The sequence below is a fragment of the Poecilia reticulata genome, chromosome 23 (genome assembly GCF_904066995.2).
Source record: "Poecilia reticulata chromosome 23, P_reticulata-male-v2, whole genome shotgun sequence".
NCBI classification, from domain to species: Eukaryota; Metazoa; Chordata; class Actinopteri; order Cyprinodontiformes; family Poeciliidae; genus Poecilia; species Poecilia reticulata.
Window position 1 is genome coordinate 3,227,746 of NC_088852.1, and position 20,047 is coordinate 3,247,792.

The 20,047-nt window shown below is 37.4% G+C and overlaps 1 protein-coding gene across 14 annotated transcripts in view; it reads right to left on the bottom strand.

Annotated features, from left to right (window-relative positions):
• LOC103459369 (rho GTPase-activating protein 8) overlaps nt 1-20,047 on the bottom strand; it is a 148,528-nt gene that overhangs the window by 16,845 nt on the left and 111,636 nt on the right. For 13 of the 14 annotated variants that reach the window (XM_081604203.1, XM_081604200.1, XM_081604197.1 and 10 more), the window contains one exon: nt 271-402. In XM_081604203.1, the coding sequence (XP_081460329.1) occupies nt 271-385 (115 nt within the window). In that variant the 5' untranslated portion in view covers nt 386-402. Of the gene's footprint in view, nt 1-270; nt 403-20,047 lie in introns of those variants that run through there. The other variant, XM_081604204.1, reaches the window with a different exon arrangement.

The following is a 20,047-nucleotide window of genomic DNA, read 5'->3' on the forward strand; positions in this document are numbered from 1 at the left end:
AAGAAAAAATAAACTCGGTTGAATTTTAACTCCTGTAAATGTCGGACAAAGAGCGCAAGGATGAAAAAAAGTCACTAAAACTCAAAATGTCCGCTGAGAAAACCCAGAAAGCACCTCGCTGTTTGCCAACAGGTGAAACACGGAGTAATGAGCCGGGGAGCAACACCTGGGCTGCCTCGTTAACGCGCTAGAGCGGGTTTTACCGCAGAAATAAAAGTTCATTTTCCAGTAATAACAACACAGAGACGTGAGGTGACGCCTCCACTGTACCTGCGAGAAAGTTTAAATCCAACTTCAATCCAGAGACGAAACCAAGGCGGAGAAACTTCAGCAGGATGCAGCCGATCCAAAACTTCCTCCAAACTAACCGGAATGGTCTGCGCATGCTCAGATCGATTTCCCCTGGAAAAAAAATAAATTAACTATATAGGATGAAAATAAAATAAGAATCCAACAAATTATTTCTATGGTATATTAGAAGTAATTATATTGAATACATTTTAAAAATAAAATAAAATATTATCATCAATATATAAATACAAATTTGCAACAAAACCATAAAAAATAAATTAAAAAAATAATAAATTTGTGGGAGAAAAAGCAAAAATTATGATAGAATATATAAGTAAAATAAGGTTAAAAACATTTTTAAAAATACAATAAAGTACTGGATAAGCAAAATAATACAATGAAACAGAATGTTTAATAACTTTCTTAAACAAAACAGGAAAAACAATTTTAAAACGATTAGCAAATGGAAATGTTTTCATAAGATAAACTTCAAAAACATAAAAATAATTCCAATAAACAAATATTAAATAAATTGCAAAAATGAGGAAAAATAAAACTGAAATATTTTTTAAAATAATGAAAACAATACATAAAAAGAAAGACAACTACATATTCCAGTCTTGTTTAACTCAACCTATAATGTGATATTAATAAGGTTAGATTAATAAGGTTTGCATCTAAATATTTATCTACTGATTTTTATCAGGACAAAACAGGAAATATCAGATTAATGTAAAATGGTAAAAGCCTGACACCTGCTGGACACAGTTCGGTACTGCAACAGCGATCAATTCACCTTTTGAAGCAGGAAAAAATCCAACAAAAGTGACTTTAATGGCTCATTTACAACATCAGTAAAATAAAATTACACACCTCCAACATTTTTAGTAAGAACATTTTCAAATCAGTTACATTTTTTTTGTTACTAATTATTGTTTGTTATTCAGACAAAGATAATGAACATGTTTTAATTTTCTTTTTTTGAGTATTCTCATCATAAAGACCTAAATAAGAAGGGAAAAAAACTGAAAGAAACCCTTGAAGTGCAGGATTTACTCACAAACACATTTAATATGCAAATCCATCTGAGGCTGCGGGGGAAATTCAGATAAAGAGGTTTTCATCTTTTGACCCGAATCCAACAGCAACAACACAGAAACGACACAGAAACCGAGACATGAAGCCAAGAAAATATAAACAACACTCAGACTGAGAGTAGTTCTTTTGTAATTATGCTATTTATTGCATTTTCTTTTTCATCTTAGTCGTTAAAACATCAGAATTTGGACCTAACTTTACATTTGTACTCTTTTTACTCTTAACTTGAGTAATTTCTTGGACAGTTACTTTTTTATTTTGAGTAAAAATATGTTGAAGTTGTTCTACATTTTCACTGGAATTTTCTCAGATTTTAAATTATGGACCAAAAACTTTCCAGTGACCTTTTCTGAAATAGAAAATTGGTCTTAATGATGTAAAAATGACCCATAACGGCTTCCGTAGATTATTTTCTGGCAGCAAATAAGCAAATATTTGGGAAATTATATTTTACAAGCTGAATTTCTCTTTATATTTTTGTCAGATTCAGTTTCACTGATGTCAGTAAAATCATAAAATCAGGTCATTTGCAGGTTTCGTATCTTCTGCGTCAACAGATTTATTTGATTTATTGAAGATAAAAGCCGTTTTACAATTGTGCAAAAATGATTCTTTTAACAAAAATGTGCAATTTGTTTAAATACTCTATTGTCTGGTTTATTAAAAGTGAAGTTTGAGCTTTAAAATGCTTTACAAAAATAAAATATCTGTTGTTCAGCAAATTTTCACTAAGAAAAACAACCAAAACAATGTTTTACAGAGCAAAATACAGATGAATTCATCATGCTTCCACTCATAAAAACAGTTTTCTCTACTGAATGCACTCATGATGGAGCCAAAAATAAAAAATAAAAAAGCCTTCTGACACAGTATTCTCTGATTATGCAAATGAAGCCGCCACAGAGGGACGACATGACCCAAATATGGAGGAGAATAATGACGAGCTTAGCTGCAGGCAGAAGATCCTCGAAACCTCCACTCACCGTCTGACTACAAATAACCACCATGCTAAAAATACCGGCTGGAAAAACAGATTTACCTGCTAAACTATGGAAGGAGAAGGACTTAAATGTTACTTTTAAATTTGGGCCGTATGGTTGTTGTTAAATGTGGTTATTTTAAACGGGAAGCTTTCGCTTTACAATGAAAGGAAACACAAGTGGGACTTTTCCCAGAAGTGCTGATTACATCCAGCTGGAGGAGTGAAAACACGCGGATACATGTAGCAGAAACGGTGAGGACTGGGAATCCTGTTCATTAAGACGAGTTTCCAGCAGCTTCCACAAATAGAAACAAAGAAGAGGAGAAGAGGGGAGGCTGGGAGGATGTGGGAGAAATGATGAGACAGGAAACATATTTTCAGTTTCAGCTTTTATCTTTTACTAAAACTGACCTTGAACAGGTTAGGATGCGTCTCTGGGCTGCACAGAAAAGATTTATTGCATTTTTTCTTTTTTTTTACATTCACACATGAAAATGACTCCAAACTGATTTACAATTATACAATCGTACATCTTTGAAAAGCAGAAGTGGAGCCTCCTGCACAACCAACAGGAATGAAATAAGTGGTTTCTGGTTGGTGAGCCAAAAACAAAACCCTTGTCTTTTCCAGGTGCCATTGTACAGCGGTAAACACAGCTGACCAAATGTGCTGGAGATCGGCTGGGGTTGCTAAGTAACGGAGCAGTACCTGGTCAAAGGTGATTTTATAATCAGATGATTTTTGAAATGGTTTGTTTTCCAGACACCAAAAAAACCCATCAACTTATTACCAAAAAAAATATTTTTTTTATTTTTGAAACACTTTGATGAAGACATGATGAGCAGATGAAAGAGAGAAGAGACACCAGGTTTGGTAAAAAATCAATGCAAAAGCACCAAAACAGCAAGTAAACACAGAACAAATACAGTAATTACAGATTTATTAAATCATAATAAATCATTAATCACGATTAATTGTGATTAATCGATTACTCAAATAATTGTCTACTAATTTAGTAACTGATTATTCGTTAACTGGAGCATACAGACTCAAAATAAAGTCCATTTGGTGACAAAACCATCATATTCAGAGCAAAAATTCAGCCAAAACTGTACAAAAATATCTATATTTTGCTTTTAAGACAAGAAACATCCTTATCTGTAAAAATGTTGTATTTTAGGCAATAAAAAGTTTATTCTCTCATTTGAAAAACAAAATTAAATTGCTTATTTGCACATTTTAATGTATCTCTAATATTTTATATAAAAAGTTTAAAGTAAATGAAAAACCTGTAGAAGATTTTAACTGATTAATCTTCAGAATAATCAACAGATTAATCGATTACTAACAGGTTAGATGTTGCCCTCACCCAGTCAGTAGAAACATTTATTTAAAATCAATAACAACGTAATATTCTCTCTCATGTTTAGGTTTTATCAGTTTGAAGAGCTGAGTAGAAACCTGCCATCCACCTCCTGTGTTTCGGTGCAGCAGCCAGCAGATGTCAACGTTGCAGCAGGGCGTCTCTGCTGGAGCCGATAAGAAAGAAAATCCGCCGAGGCTCATAAATCCGGGCCGCCTGAATGCTGCCATAGTCAGCAGTGCTGAAAGGAACCGGACCTGTTTGCTGAAACACAACAGCGGATCGCCTGGAAGCGAGGCGGACCTGGAGGAACCTGGAGGAACCAGAGGGCAACACTCCACAGTGACACTCCAGAAAATTCAAAAATTCACACTTTCTTCTTCCATTTGTGTTTCTACTGTCTCAAAAAAAAAATAAATAAATAAATAAATGCCGTTTTTGGCAGTTCATGTTTTTTAGTGTCTGGAAAACGAGCCATTTCAAAAACCTCCAGAATGTGAGATTACAAATCAGCAGGCTGTGACTGTTACCTAGCAACCATCCATCTGTTTACCATCCATCCATCCATCCATCCATCCATCCATCCATCCATCCACCCGTCCGTCTATCCATCCATCCATCCATCCATCCATCCATCCATCCATCCATCCATCCATCCATCCATCCATCCATCCATCCATCCATCCATCCACCCGTCCGTCTATCCATCCATCCATCCATCCATCCATCCATCCATCCATCCATCCATCCTTTTACCATCTGTCCATCCATCCATCCATCCATCCATCCATCCATCCATCCATCCATCCGTCTATCCATCCATCCATCCATCCATCCATCCATCCTTTTACCATCCATCCATCCATCCATCCATCCATCCATCCATCCATCCATCCATCCATCCATCCATCCATCCATCCATCCATCCATCCTTTTACCATCCGTCCATCCATCCATCCACCTGTCCGTCTATCCATCCATCCATCCATCCATCCATCCATCCATCCATCCATCCATCCTTTTACCATCCATCCATCCATCCATCCATCCATCCACCCGTCCGTCCGTCCGTCCGTCCGTCCGTCCGTCCGTCCGTCCGTCCATCCATCCATCCATCCATCCATCCATCCATCCATCCATCCATCCATCCATCCATCCATCCATCCTTTTACCATCCGTCCATCCATCCATCCATCCATCCACCCACCCGTCCGTCCGTCCGTCCATCCATCCATCCATCCATCCATCCATCCATCCATCCACCCGTCCGTCCTTTTACCATCCATCCATCCATCCATCCATCCATCCATCCACCCGTCCGTCCGTCCGTCCGTCCGTCCGTCCGCCCGCCCGTCCGTCCGCCCGCCCGTCCGTCCGTCCGTCCATCCATCCATCCATCCATCCTTTTACCATCCGTCCATCCATCCATCCATCCATCCATCCATCCACCCGTCCGTCCGTCCATCCATCCATCCATCCATCCATCCATCCATCCATCCATCCATCCATCCATCCATCCATCCATCCATCCATCCATCCATCCATCCATCCATCCATCCATCCATCCATCTTTTTCTCTTTATATAAATTAAATTTTTCTATTCTGAACCAATAATCTGATCAACAATGACTCCATTAAACCATCAATAACCAGACAGTCGTTCCTCCAGCTACTACTTCCTGTCCAGATGTTTGGTCAGTGTGACCCCTGCGGGCGGCCATGTTGGCCCCAAACCTCCAGCTGCTCTGCGTCACTGACTGATGTTCAGGGTTCTGAAGGTTTGAATGAATTAATCACAGAAAAACCTGAAATAACTGACAACAAATAACACAAAATCACATGAGAAGCTGAAAATAATTACCAGTTAATGAGAGGATATAAAAACTATGGAGAAAAAAGTTCCAATTACATTAATTTCACTTCCGCTGTGAGGAATGGAGGGGGTTCCTCAGACAGAAAATCAGACTAAATTTAACAATCCATCAGCTCTGCAGGCGGCTAATGTCGCCTCGTCTGAGCATGCTCAGATCCGTCAGCGCCGTCCGTGTTGGACCCCCAGGCTGAAACACTCGCCTCCTCCTGTGTTTATCAGGATAATGGCTCCCCATTCACAGGTGTCTGTGTGATTTATTCCCCCTGCAGGCCTCTGAACTCCCACCGCCCCGTCGAAACAGAAACAATCCCAGCAGAAGACGAATTATTCTCAGTTTTCCTGCTCATATCACAGCAGCACACTCAGAGAAACTGGTTCATCTCCACATCTGTGACTTATTATGGAGAAAAGCTGTGGGAGCGAATCTCTGTAAGATCAGAATCAGAAGATCAACATTCACCTTCAAACATGGAGACCAAGCAGGACAGCAGAGGATTTCTGAATGTCCTATTCAAAGGCTTTTCATTTTTCTAGCAACACAACTTTCCTTTTTATTCCTTTCTGTCCATATTTACTTTCTTCTTTTATTTTACATGTACATAAACATTTAAATCCAAAGTCAAGGTTATTTTGCTGGGAACTTTAAGGTACTTTACCAGAACTTATAAGGTACTTTCTTGGAACTTTTCCCAGAATGCACTCGGAACTTTCTTATCGCTAACAGGTTACTTTCCGAAACTTTCTAAGTACTTTCATGCAAGTTAAGTGAAACTTACCAAGTACTTTAAAATAACTTAGATGTTGGTTTCCAGAACTTACCAGAATAATCTTTCCCAGAAAAATCAAGGAAAGTACCTGGAGATTACGGATTACTTTCTGGAATTTGCCAAAAACTTTCAAAGAGAAGATCTTAGTTACTTTCCCATCTAGACTCAGTGGTATTTTCTTCCAGCTCCAACAAGTATATAATCATGGATTTACATCTTTTGAGTCAATCAGCTTTAACACAGGATGAACAGGATGTAGTAGGTCTGTTAACTACCAAAATAAAATGTGTCTTGATAGAAATAAAACACAAATTTGAATATTTACAAATGCTAATGAGTCTGAATGAAGTCGATGTGAAATAAATGGATAAAATAGTCAAATTAAAAGTTATTTGCTTAAAAAATAAACTTTTTTCTCTATTTATTCCTAGAAAACATAAATACTGGAGTAAAAGCTATTCTTGTTTTTAGGAGTTTTAAATTTTATGAAGGTAACGGCTCACACCAGATCTCTAATGAAGAAGTGTGTCTTATTATTTAAACTTTAATTTATAAAAACAGAACAGAAAGCTCAAACATGCTGAAGGTGAATCAGGACAGATTCTGACTCAAACGCTCGTCTTTTTTTAGCGCTCTCGGTTTGCTGCTCCTTGAAGAAAAGCTCTCTGGTTTTTTGTTTCGTCGGTATCGACTCCAGCGAAGGTCAGTGAATCCAAACCCACACAGAGACCTTCCTGCCCGACTCTCTCTGGTTTCCTCTGCAGAAAGTTTCCATCCAGAAACTCCTGCTGGAAGGTGAAACGGACAGATCAGCCTGCAGGGCAAAGACTTCACAAAACTTCAGCAACAACGAAGCTGAACCGCCTGATTCTGCTTCAAATAATTATTTTATTTCAAATAACTTTTTAGATTTTTATATGTCCTGTGTTTTCGCATATTGTGTAAATATTCAGGCCAAAAATGCCAGTTTTGGTCCCAGTTCAGCCGTAGTTGGACTTAAATATTTAGTTTTTGAATTAAACATTTAAACTGCTATTTCATTTGGAGTTAAATATTAATTTGGAGCCAAATATCTAGTTGCTAAGCAAAGTTTTGGCTTATTACCTGAATATATAATTTGGAAATAAATATTTAGTTGCTAAGCTAAATATTTAATTTGCTAACTAAATACATAGTTTCAAACTAAATATGTAAATTGGAGGTCAATATTGTGTTGGTAAATAAATATTTAGCTTGGAGTTAAACATTTAGTTGCTAAGGTACATGTTTAGCTTTCTTACTAAATATATAGTTTGAAGCTAAATATTAAGCTATTTATCCTGCTTTAGTTTGAAACTGTGACATTTATAAATGAATGAATAACATTGTTAAAATAAGACTTTGAAAAAGGTGAAATAAGCCAAATTATTGCTGTTTATTTCTGAATATGTAATTTTCTTAATGGTGTGGAAATTGTAACACATTAAAACACAGTATTTAGTTTGTTTTAGCCGTTTTAGTCTCGTTTCCTTCCAGAAACAAGACTCAGCTGAATAAAAAATAATTTTAAAGGAAAACAACACAAAGCAATTGTAAAAATCTGTTGTGGGAAGATGGTTAGGAGATAAAAGCACATGTACATATGAGTGAAGTACAGGAGGTTGTGCACAGACACTAAATATAATCTGCATGTAGGCAGCGCTGCCTTTTTGTTGGGTTTCATGTTTGGTTTGCTGCCCAGGTTGGGAAGACGCGTCCAACTGTTCCTCGTCCAAAACACAAGCAGCTCAAAGACGAGGCTGGGGAAAACGGAAAAGACAAGCGAATCGCTCCGTAAACCGCATTTCCCGGGATGCGCCTGAGAGAAAGCAGCCGCTGCGCCCCGGTTCCCCCTCCGGCGCTTTGATTAGAGCGGTCTGAGTTAAAAAGGACATCAAAGCTGAGCTGCAGCTTCGCTGGCGCTAATCGGCCTCTGCACCGAGACGAGGGAAACCTCCAGCTGTCACCGAACGACTCTCCGTTTATAACAGGAGGAACAATCCAGATCCATGTGCAACAGAACGTTTCCATCCACCCGTCATTCATTCCTGTATTAACTTGAGTTCACACTTCGGCTTTCCACAAAAAACCAATTAATCACATGATAAATTAAAGCAAGCTCATTAATTTCCACTTGCATGACTCACAGTTTTTCTCTTTTCTCTCTTTCTACCAAAAGCTGATCTTCAGTCTGGTCTGAAATAGACTTTAGAATTAATTTTAATTGTTGTTTCTGCTGTTTTGTTTATTTATTTTATGTCCTCCAGTTCCAGTGTTAAATTTAAAGTTAATTAATCTTTATGAATGTGTTCTTGGATTATTATGCTATTATCATTACTTACTTGAAAATGGTATCAAAAGAACAAAATCATAATTTATCATCCAGCAAATGTTTTGATCATCACAGTCCTATAATATTCAGTGACACGTCTCTTAAAGCTGCAGTAACTTTTTATAAAAAAGATTTAGTTTTTACACATTTGTTAAATCTGTAAATATGTTGGTAAAATATGAGACAGATGATCTGTGAAAACATTGATCATTAAGAAACAACCAATCAGAGCCTGGAGGCGGATCTAAGCACTGTCAATCATCCTCATGTACGCGCTGTAAAACGTACTAATAGTTTAGAAACGAGTTTCTGGAAAACCGTTTATCACCATCAGTGGCTATGCTAACTAGCCATAGCATTCACGAAAGGTTTTGCTAGCTGTAGCGTTACATTAAAACCCTTTTCTGGTTTCAACTGGAAATAACTTTTACAAATTTAACCTTTCAATCAAGATGGATAAAGAATTGCACAGCAAATTGCAGATATTTTATCAAAGTCATAGATAAATCAGTCAAAACCAGATTTTATTTTGAAAGCTGCATCAGGTTTTATCAGCAGACAAGTAGATGAACTTAACATAAAAGTCACATGTAATAATAAAAACATTAGTAAAGACGCAGAAATCATCGCCAGAAAGCCAGAAGGAAGATGAGAAAAACTGCAAAAGAAAACAAATAAAACCCAGATGGATGGAAGAGATGGAGCATTGATGCCGGATCAGGAAACTAACCAGAACTTTTCATTCCAGGTGTCACTTACTGGACGTCAACCAGCTCTGCAACAAAGCAGCCATTTTGGTTTTAAACTGTATTTGTGTAGGACGTATTTAAGGCAGGTGTTTGTATTCAGGAGTGTTTTCTCCTCGCTGCGTGAACCTAAAAACAGATCGCCTCCGGCCGCCGCGTCCGTTCGGATAAGGAGGTTCGGCATTTCGCTGTGGTGCTGCACATTGTCATGGAAACGGGCCATCTGCCGTCCAGCATGGCAGGAGGTGAGGACGGACGGCCATGAGGTCGGGTCGGGTCACATCCTCCAGGTCCGACTCAGCCTGCTTGATTACCAGCCAGAGCGAAACCTGGACCGACTGCCGCATTTCCTCCTAAAGCAAAGATTTTCTGCTTCTTGTTTCTGACCAGAAACAGATGGAAACGCTGCAAAACTCACAAAACCAAGTATCTTTGGTTTCTAGTGCAAATGTCTTAGTGCATTTGAAATAAGATGCAACTCAGAGTGAATTTCTACCAAAGATTCTCAAATTGTGAGAATAATCTCAGACATTTTCTAGATAAAACATGAACAATTTGGAGTTTGAAAAGTTTAAAATTTGCTACCAAAAGATTTTAAAAATTTAGAAGAATCTCTAAAAAATTCTAGAAAAAACTTTAAATTTTCTGAGTTTCAAAAGTCAAAAACCTTTGACTTGTCGAACTGATGTAGTTTTTAAATGTACTTACCCTAATATGTAATATTTCAGCACAATATAGAAGCTTGTTTAAAATCAATAATTGGTTAATATTGATGAAAAGTATTAGTTATAAGCGAATTAATCTGCCAGTGGAACAATAAATTTTTTCCATATTATAATTTAAAATGTTCCATTATTCCAGATTATTCCACTTCAAGTGTTACAGACTTAAATTAATCCCTATTTCTTACTCAGAAGTTACTTTTGAGTCAGTTTTGTCTCATTTCAAGTGGATTAATATATTTTTACTAGAAACTGGACAAAAATACTTGGTAGGATTTTGTAGTTCAGACTGAATTTGGGTTATTTTTACCGTCGTTCTTCTGTTTAACTGCTTTACATTTCGTCACGTTACAAACTTCAACGATCGCAAACAGGTATTAATAAAATGAAGTGAATATTATTACAGTTACTGTAAGAAGAGTAAATATTAAAAGGACTGAAATATAAAATCCTAATCTGATGGTTTGTATCTGTTGGACCTGATTCGTGTTTTATTCTGTAATTTAGTGCTGCATAAATAAACTCTGCTGAAATCGATCCTTAAATCTGGACAAAATTAGGCTTAGAGCGTAGAAATCAAAGCAAACATCAAAGAAGAACAAGGTGTTCTTCAAAGCGACCAGGTATTTGCATGTTCGCCCACAGGACTCCTTATTAACAGCTGGAGCATCAGACGGATCCGTGCATCACGGTGCTGGAGGCTGTTATTGATTCAACGCTGCTGTTTGTAAAACTCCTTGAAGCGAGTTTAAAGAGGGCCGTCAGGAACCTCCAACAGGTTCTATCAAAGTGATTTGTTTGGTTTAATTTGTTGCACCGTTATTGCAATCCTCCCCCGAAGGACTTCACATCTGAAGCAGAGGAGCTGCTGAATTACCACCAGTAGGTGTGAAGGTAAATGTGTGAGTTTTACACAAAGTATCCTGCATCAAACAGAAATACACGAGTTTTAGTCTCTTAAAAACATTCATCCACTGGTTTTCAATACAAATGCTTGTAAAGATTTGTTGATTTTTTGCTAAAACACAAGTGGAACTACATCCTGTTGTCTTCTTCTTCGTTGGTTTGCACAAGTGGTAACATTTGGTTGTTGATCATGTGACTCATGTGAAACGAACAAAGTGTTTCCATTGCAGGTTAGTAAAATTACACAACTGCAAGATGGTGGCAAAAAACCTTCATGCTGGCGGCAAAACTTACAAGTTTTATTGAAATTGGTGTTTCCACTAATCAAGTTTCTTTCAAAATATCAAATTTAGTAATTATGCAGCTGCTGCCTCCTATTTATCCTGGACAGTCAGAAACGGAGCTTGAGGAATGAAGCAGAAGAAATGGTTTTTACATTACGTTGAAAACCTTCTCTCAGGTTTACAGAAAAGAGAATCAATTTTTGGCAATTCCGCTTCAGAAAGTGAGAATAAACAAGTCTGCGTCTTATGAGGTGTATGAAAATATCTGGTTTCAATCGTAAATAACAACCTCGACTTTTAATCTGTGCAGTTTGAATATCAGGCTCTTACAGACCTCGAAAACCACGAAATGAAATCCAAGCAGTTTCTGCTAGTCTAAAGTTTCTCTATTTTTGTTGCTCAGATGAAAGCGGAGCATCGTTTGTTTTTGGTTTTGACTTTGTGGGGAGCAGGATGGATATGTTTTCATGCGTAGTGAAAGTGGATACATGCACTGAAAGTGAAGGTAAATTATTCAGCTTAACGATCCGTTTAAAAATATCTACAGATTATTATAGGGGATCTATGATGCAAAATCCACATTTTGCGTGTTTTTATCCTTCCATTTGGGTCCCAGCAGAACAAGAGCTTAAAAAAATCACACTCAGCCGTTTTTTGGTAATAAGTTAAAGTTTTTCTGTGTCTGAGAAATTAGTCATTTCAAAACCCTTCAGAAGGTAACGCCACAAATCAGCAGGTTACCTAGCAACCTGATGTAGATGCCCATTACCTAGCAACCACAGCGGAGTCCAGCCTGTTACTTAGCAACCCAAGTTGAACTACAATGGCTGCTGGAAGTGTTTTGTTGCTGACTCACCGTCCAGATACCACTTGCTGCATTCTTGTTGGCTGTGCAGGAGGCTCCACTTTTGCTTTTCAAAGATGTACGTTTGTATAATTGCGCATCTGTTTGCAGCCACTTTCATGTGCGAGTGTAAATGCTGAGTTTGGGGGCGTGGTCAGCAACAACTGATTTGGATTTGAAGTGAGAAGAGGCCTAGACCACCTCATTCGGAACCGACTAAAATCTCATTGTATAACAATGACTTTGTGCTGAAAATGTAATGAACATGTTTTGTATAAGCCACAGACCCATCCTAACCTGCTCAAGAAAGCATAACTTTACCAAGTTACAGAAGCTAATATCATTGTTCATTCCTGCAGATTTACTTCGCCTCTCTGTGTTGTGACATATAAGTCGTTTGACGTGTCCTGAGTTCTGGTCCGCCACCTCCCAGCGACAGTGCTGCGTTGTTTTCCTCTCCGGCAGAAACAGGGCCGTACTGTCCGGTCGGAGCTGACAGGTGCTCCGTGTTCGTTGGACCGCAGCCCGCGAGGAGCTGCCAACAGCAACCGCGGTGAACATTTGGCAGGAAGACGGCAGCGCTACGGCCTCTCTCGGCCGGCCACCATGGAAAAACATAATGAGAGCGCGCTCAGTGTGCAAGCGCAGCTCTGCTGTTATTTTCTTAGAAAAGTGGCTGCTATCTGGAGCGTCCTGAGTAAACAACATTATTCCAGACACACCCAGCAGTTTATTCCCTTCAGCAATTACTCAGTGCTGGAAATTAACGTTTCAATGCTTTATTTTCAGGAGTAAAGGCTCCTCTGAGGATGCTGAGGTCATGAGTTCACTGTAAGCTTGGACTAAATATTTCTCAGTTTACTGCCGAAGTCCAGCTTTTACTATTGATGCTGCTTTAGTTTGATTCTCTGCCGTTAGTTGTTCTATCAAGGCAGAGAAATCAACAGAAAGTCAACAGCAGCAGCCATTTTACGGCACATACAGCAGTAAAACCAGCTGACTAAACGTGTTGGAACTCTGCTGGGGTTGCTAGGTAACGGGCGGAACTCTGCTGGGGTTGCTAGGTAACGCACAGTGCCTGCTAACTTGCAACATTACATTCCAGAGGTTGTTGAAACAGCTCGTTTTCCAGACACCAAAAAACATGAACTTATTGTCAAAAAAACTTCTGGGTGGCTTTTTTAAGCGCCTGGACTGTTTCTAAATCTGTTTTTAGAACCAAAATGAAAGTACAAAAATGTACAAAAATTTAATTTTGCATCTAATCTACTACATAATTGGGAAAGATTATTACTAGAACAAGCAGAGGGGGTAACTGTTTAATATTCTTTAGTTTTAACAGGTGTTGGATGGAAAATAAAAACATTATTCAAGTTATTTTGTCTGATATAATTTTTTTTGTTGATTTGAAATTTAAGTGTGGTAAAAAAAAAAAAAAAATCCTGAAACAAAAAGAACTTGTAGAGAGGGGAGTAAATACTTTAAAGTAGTTATTATTACACTGTCTTCAGTCAGAGGCGTCTTCAGATTCGCTGTAATACAGACTGCTACAGGATTTCTTTCCTGCCACCAGCCGTCACTGTCTACAATAACTGAAGAATCTGAATTAATACAAGTTACAACAACATTAAATTTTTCTTTAGGATCTATGAAGTATTTTTTTATTTGAACTTGACTTATAGACAACGTATAAACTGGCAAACCTGATCTACTTTACTTTAAGCTGATAAAAATTTATTTAAAACATTTCTGAAAAAAGTAACAAGGAAAGTTGGTTTTGTTAGGAAAAAAGCTGCAATCTTTTTGCATCTTTTTTGCAGAAGCAGGCCAGCATTCACGGCTCAGACTGACTTAATTGGCTTTTCTACTACAACGTGAAACTGGACCAAAGCCAAAATCCTTGTCTGCAATTCTTCGGAAAAATCCCCTTCGCTTAGAAAAAGCAGCTAAAAATATCCACACTGATCTCCCACTAGGAACCACTCTTGATGCCAAAGCAGCATCATTTCCCCTGCAGTTCGCAGTTGGAGTGATAAAAGCTGCTTCACATGTTGGAGAAGCTGACAGGATGCTTTCAGTCTGGATTTACAGCCTGATAAAAACCCAGGAACACACCAAACTCTTAAAATGATGCAACGCTAATTATCCTGAACCTCCTGCTGGAGCAGCGCTGAGCCCACCGTGTGTTCCTGACCTGCAGATGGAGTGACCCCAGCCCTCATCTTTTAATGAATCAGTTAATTAAAAGGCACTTTTAGAGGCTTGCTAATGAAATTTTGACCCCCAAGACACTGAAGTAGTTGATTTGATTTGATTCTGTTTAAACTAACAGAACGAACTCGTTTTAAAACGAGAAGAGAAACATTTCAGCAAGTTTTAGCCGCAGATCAGACGGTTTTAGGTTTTAGGTCAATATTTGTTGCTGAATTTTGGCCAAATGGGATTTTTTTAACAATATGTTTGTAATTTGCCTGATGTGATATAAAGAAACTAAAAAAAACAGACTTATATAATGATCTTTGTTTAATATAAATAATTTCTGTAAACCTGATGCTTAGAATAATTGTTTTTCATTTATTCATATTATTATTCATTTACTTCCTAATCGTTTCCTTTAACTTCCATTTATTTACTTGCTTTTAAATGTATTTACTTTTCACAATAAAACAATTTGATGTGAAGTTTTCAAATGTTTTCTGAAAGTACATTTGCAATTAAAATTTTTAATAATCAAGTAATAAGTATATGTATTTTATTAATTTATGTATATTTCTGATTTAATTTATTGATGCATTTTAAAATATTTTTTAATTATTATTTTTTTATATAGTTTATTATTTTTTTATGCAATTTAGGAATAATTTATTTGAATTATTTACCATAAAGCAGATTTTTTAGAAATGTTTTTTAATATATGAAAATGTGTCTGAAACAACTTTTTTTATTCACATTATTCATGTTACCAGTCAAATTTATGTTAAATGATTATTATAAATAAATAAGAAGATTAAATTGTTGCAGACATAAATCCAGGAGATGTTATTTTGCTTAAAATTGCATATATTTTGCATCTAGAGCTCATTAATAAAACATAAAAGGGTTTTATAATATAAAACAGCTGCAAAACAAAACAACAGATGATGTAAATATTTAGAAAAATTAGAAACGTGAGTCACAAATAGGAACCTAAATAAGTAAAAGTAGATTTTCTTCAAGTTGTAAATGTTCATAAAGAACAGCTTTGGTGCTACATTTATTGGGTTTTAAGGCTAAATGTGGTGCATTTCCTGTTTCTACGTGTCTGAAAATGTTTATTTTCATCAGGAATGATTCAACAAAGTGACAAACCGCGTCCATCATTAACAGACTGCTAGTAAACTCACCAGTCACGTCCTGAATGCTTTTTGCAAAAACTGTGAAAGCATCTCTGTTTTCTGTCTGCCTTTGGCTAAACTATATTTATCCCAAAGCTCCACCTGGTAATTATAAAGAGCACAACCTCTGTGAGCGCTCATTTAGTTATTACATAACGTCCTGCAGCAGCTCTACACACCTTTTACTTTCACCCCAACACGTTTTCACCTCTTTTTGCTTCTCACTTTAGTTTGAAAGTAAATGTTCAGACTAAACTTCCAAAGAAAGTTTAAAAAATACAGTTTACAACCAAGAGGAAATGAACCAAAAGATGTTCTGTCACATCGTGTGGAGAAATTTTGGTCCACACTCAAGTTTTCAGACCTTTGTTTCATCACATGGGGGTGAAAACTTTGACTAGGCCATTGTAACACACTGATTCGTTCTTGTTCTGTTGACCCAGTTTGGTCAGACAGATAAAATAACAGAAACTTTCTCCCTGACTGGTCAGGTGTGTCTTTTGTTGTTGTCTCGAGGTTCGAGTGGCTCCTGGGCTTCGAACATTTTTCCAAAGCTCTATTATTTTAATCACAGACGTAAACCTGAGTCTCTTCCTCAGCTTAGTCAAACTGGGATCAGCTCTGAACTTTTCAGGCCTTATTTTTCCTTCGCGGGTGGAGCCAGCCGGGCTCAGGGATAAAAATAAACCATGCTGACCAATAAAATCAATGCTTTTGCCAAGAGCCGCCGCCGCCCGTCGGCTGAAGTCACCTGCTCAATCTGAGACACCAGAAACTCCCTCAGTGTTTGGTTTACAGTCAAATTCACTCTGAATTCGTCTACATCTGCCTCTGGTCCCAATCTGGGTTGACTGACAAGTCAATCTGGATTTATTATGCACAGATTATGGCTGCATGTTGAACACTGTAGAATGATCTGTGTATCTCACCAAACATGTCTGGGTTTTTCCAATAATCTAATTGTTACAGAGACAGAGACGTTTTGAGGAAAAGAGCAATAATGCAGAAATTGTCTGGCTGTTCAGGAACTTTAATGTTCAAAACTAAGACTCTAATCTTTAACTTTGTCCACACAAGATGAGCTGAAACAGGAAAATGAAAATATTATGAAATGAATCCTAAATAAGAAAACTTGTTTACGTTTGATACTTCTGACCTCACCTGTCATCGTGGAAAAATAATATATAATGATAAAATCACTCATATTGCTATTTTCACCCTGAGTTTTGTACTATAAAAAGTACCTATTTTTTATTTAGCTCAACCAATTCTGATGATTTTTCTTCAAAATTGCTGAATTTTCGTATTTTCCCATTCAAATGCTCTGAAGCGAAGCTGAGCCTCGCCTTCGAAGCTCGAAGGCGGAGCTACGCCCCCTCAGGCGTTTTCCACAACTAAATGGAGATTAAAGGATTTCTCAAACAGGCATGAAAGAATCAAGGCAACACTGCAGGTATGTGTTTGATGAGGGAATAAAGTTATTACATGTTGTGGAGCTAAAAAAGAGTGAAGACTGTTTAGATAGAAAACCTGGAAAACTCCCAGAATTCCCTGAAAATAATTAACTGAAACAACTTCTTAGCTTTAATGTGTCACAACCTAAAATACAGAAACAGATAAATATCTAGTCCAGTTTAAGCTGGAAAACAGAAAATCCTGGTTTGTGATTAAATCAAAGCGAAAGGAAATGTGAGAATGATGATCCAAAACTATCTCCAGGAGTTCTGTTGACCGTCCAGGAAGACAACAAGCAGGACAGGGAAACCCTCTGTCCTTGTCACTCTGAAGCCTCCTGGGTCGTGTGTTGGTGCTCAGCACGTTGCCGTTTGTGTAAAGTGGCTTTACTGGGATTTACAGAGCAATTATGAGGTTTGGTCTTTTTTTAGAACCGTCTGGATGTTGGGGTTGGAAATATCAGCCCAGCCCTTTGATCCGGTGTCAAATATGTTGTTAACTAGCAGATGGAAATGAAATGGGAGATTCAGTTTCCCAGATGGATGACTCTGAGGACGACAACAATAAAATGTAGATTTTTACTGATGGAGCATTCAGCGGATCCTTAAGACTCTAATGCTGAGTGGACCTTTTGTTCCTCCAGCGATTATTTCTTGTTTCTAATAATTGAGATAACGATACGAATTTCCAACAACAAACCAGGAAATTCAACCAGTTTGATTCATATTTATTCCTAAATCCCAGATAAGCATTCCCAACCTTTGGATTTCAATCATTCTCCACCTCATGATGAACTATGAACATTCAGAGAAACAGAAATGTTTTTATGGTTAATTTTGCAAACACACACCTGTTCTCCCTGTATTTTATGGCCCAGATAAAACGTTGATCTTTACTTGAACCATCAGATAACGGTTTGACGCTCAGCCACAGAAGTTCTGCTGGTAATAAAATGAACAACATCCTTGTCCCAGTTCTACATCCTGATTAATGTTTGTCTGTTCAACTGACTTTATGACCGCCTGATAAAAGAGATAAAAACATTTAACCAAACGAAAGAGCACAAGCTACATGCTACAAGCAAGTTGAAACTTCAGCAACTCAGAAGCACAAAATCGAGAACGTTAATCTGTTATTCTACATAATTTAATCCTTTTCAGGTCTGGAGGAATTAACTGGAAACTTCCTCATCAAAACTAGATGAGCTCCTCGAACAAACTGACCAGACAAAGTTTACATATCACCCGTATAAAGAAGGTGGCAGAAGAAAATAAATGTATCTATATTTCTCATTTAGCGTTTCTGATTGGCTGATCAAGCCGCTATGACGGCTCCTTCCCCCAAAGTTCTTGGTTCCGCCGGCAGCCGTGTACCGGGACGCAAAGACAGAACCAGAACCAGAGAATCCACAAGAAGCTTTTGACCAGCTCAGTCAGAACCAAGCCCAATAAATGTTTGGTTTGGACCGCTGGAGTTGCTAGGTACCACAAATTTGGAACAAACTTCCAAAAACTGTGAAACAGATGAAACACTGGGTGCCTTTAAATCTCAATATAAAAACCCACCTGTTTAGAGTTGGTTATGGCTAAATTAGGTTTAGAGTGCGGGTTTTGATGTCTTTGATGTTTTTATCTTTATTTTTCATCTAGTTATTAACTTCTTTTTATTTCTCTTTCACACTGTCTATGTAAAGCCCCCTGGAAAACGTCCCAATTAAACGAATCTATATCTAGAGGTGTGAGAATCCTTGTTAAATGGCGTTTTAACTAAAACTCTGCGGTGTGAGACGTTTAACTGAAGTCCTACAAGGGTTTTAATGTTTTAACCTTTTTTTTTATACTCTTTGTCTTTCTGTTTCTGTTTTTATTTTAATTATGTAAAGCACTTTGAAATGCCTTGCTGCTGAAATGTGCTATACAAATAAAATTTGATTGATTGATTGATTGATTGATTGATTGATTGATTGATTGATTGATTGATTGATAACGGGCTAAACTTCGTTGGGGTTGCTAGGTAACGGGCTAAACTTCGTTGGGGTTGCTAGGTAACGGGCTAAACTTCGTTGGGGTTGCTAGGTAACGGGCTAAACTTCGTTGGGGTTGCTAGGTAACGGGCTAAATTTTGTTGGGGTTGTAGCCGGCAGTGCCTGCTAATTTGTAACGTTAGATAATGGAGGTTTTTGAAATGGCTCATTTTCCAGACACCAAAAAATATTAACTTATTGCCACTAAACATCTGGAAGTAGTTTTTTTAAGAAGCAGTTGAGACCCGAATGGAAGCTCAAAAACGTGTAAAATGTGAATTTTACATAATAGGTTCTCCTTAAGAGTATTTTATTCTTATCCATAGCAACCAGTTATGAATTTAAACTGTAATAATTTACTTATAAATTATTACAGCACATTAAGTCATATCTGCATAAAAAGCACAAATCAGAACAGAAATTCAATTTGCCCATCAGAACATTTAACATGCTCTGATTATTTCTGATAATTGTATCAAACTATGTTGGTTCTATTTTGTTTTGTTTTGTTTTTTTGATCATTTTAGGGTTTATTATCTTAGTGAGGTCATGTTAAAGTTATTCCCCTTTGGTCATTACTGTCATATAAAAAGTCTTTTGTTGAGTTTCTTTCTGCATTTTGTTTCATTCTCTTATTTGCCTTTACGTGTTTGTCTAGTTCAGCTCCTTCGGTGTTTAACATTGAAATAATAATATTCCAATTCTGAGATCAGTGAAGTAGCTTAATTAGTCTCCTTCCTCCACAGTTTTTCAATAATCTCACTCAGTCAGCCTCTCCTGTATTTAAGATTTTTCATTTTTATTGTTCCAAGCTGGTTCTTTGCTTTTCTATCTGTTCCTCTCATTCCTTCGTATTTTCTGTTATTAAATCTCTCCCAGCTGCTCCTGAACTCCCGAAAAACAGCTTCCATGTGTTAAAAACAAACATAATTTCACCTAAAAGTTATTTACACGGTTGAAGTGAAACA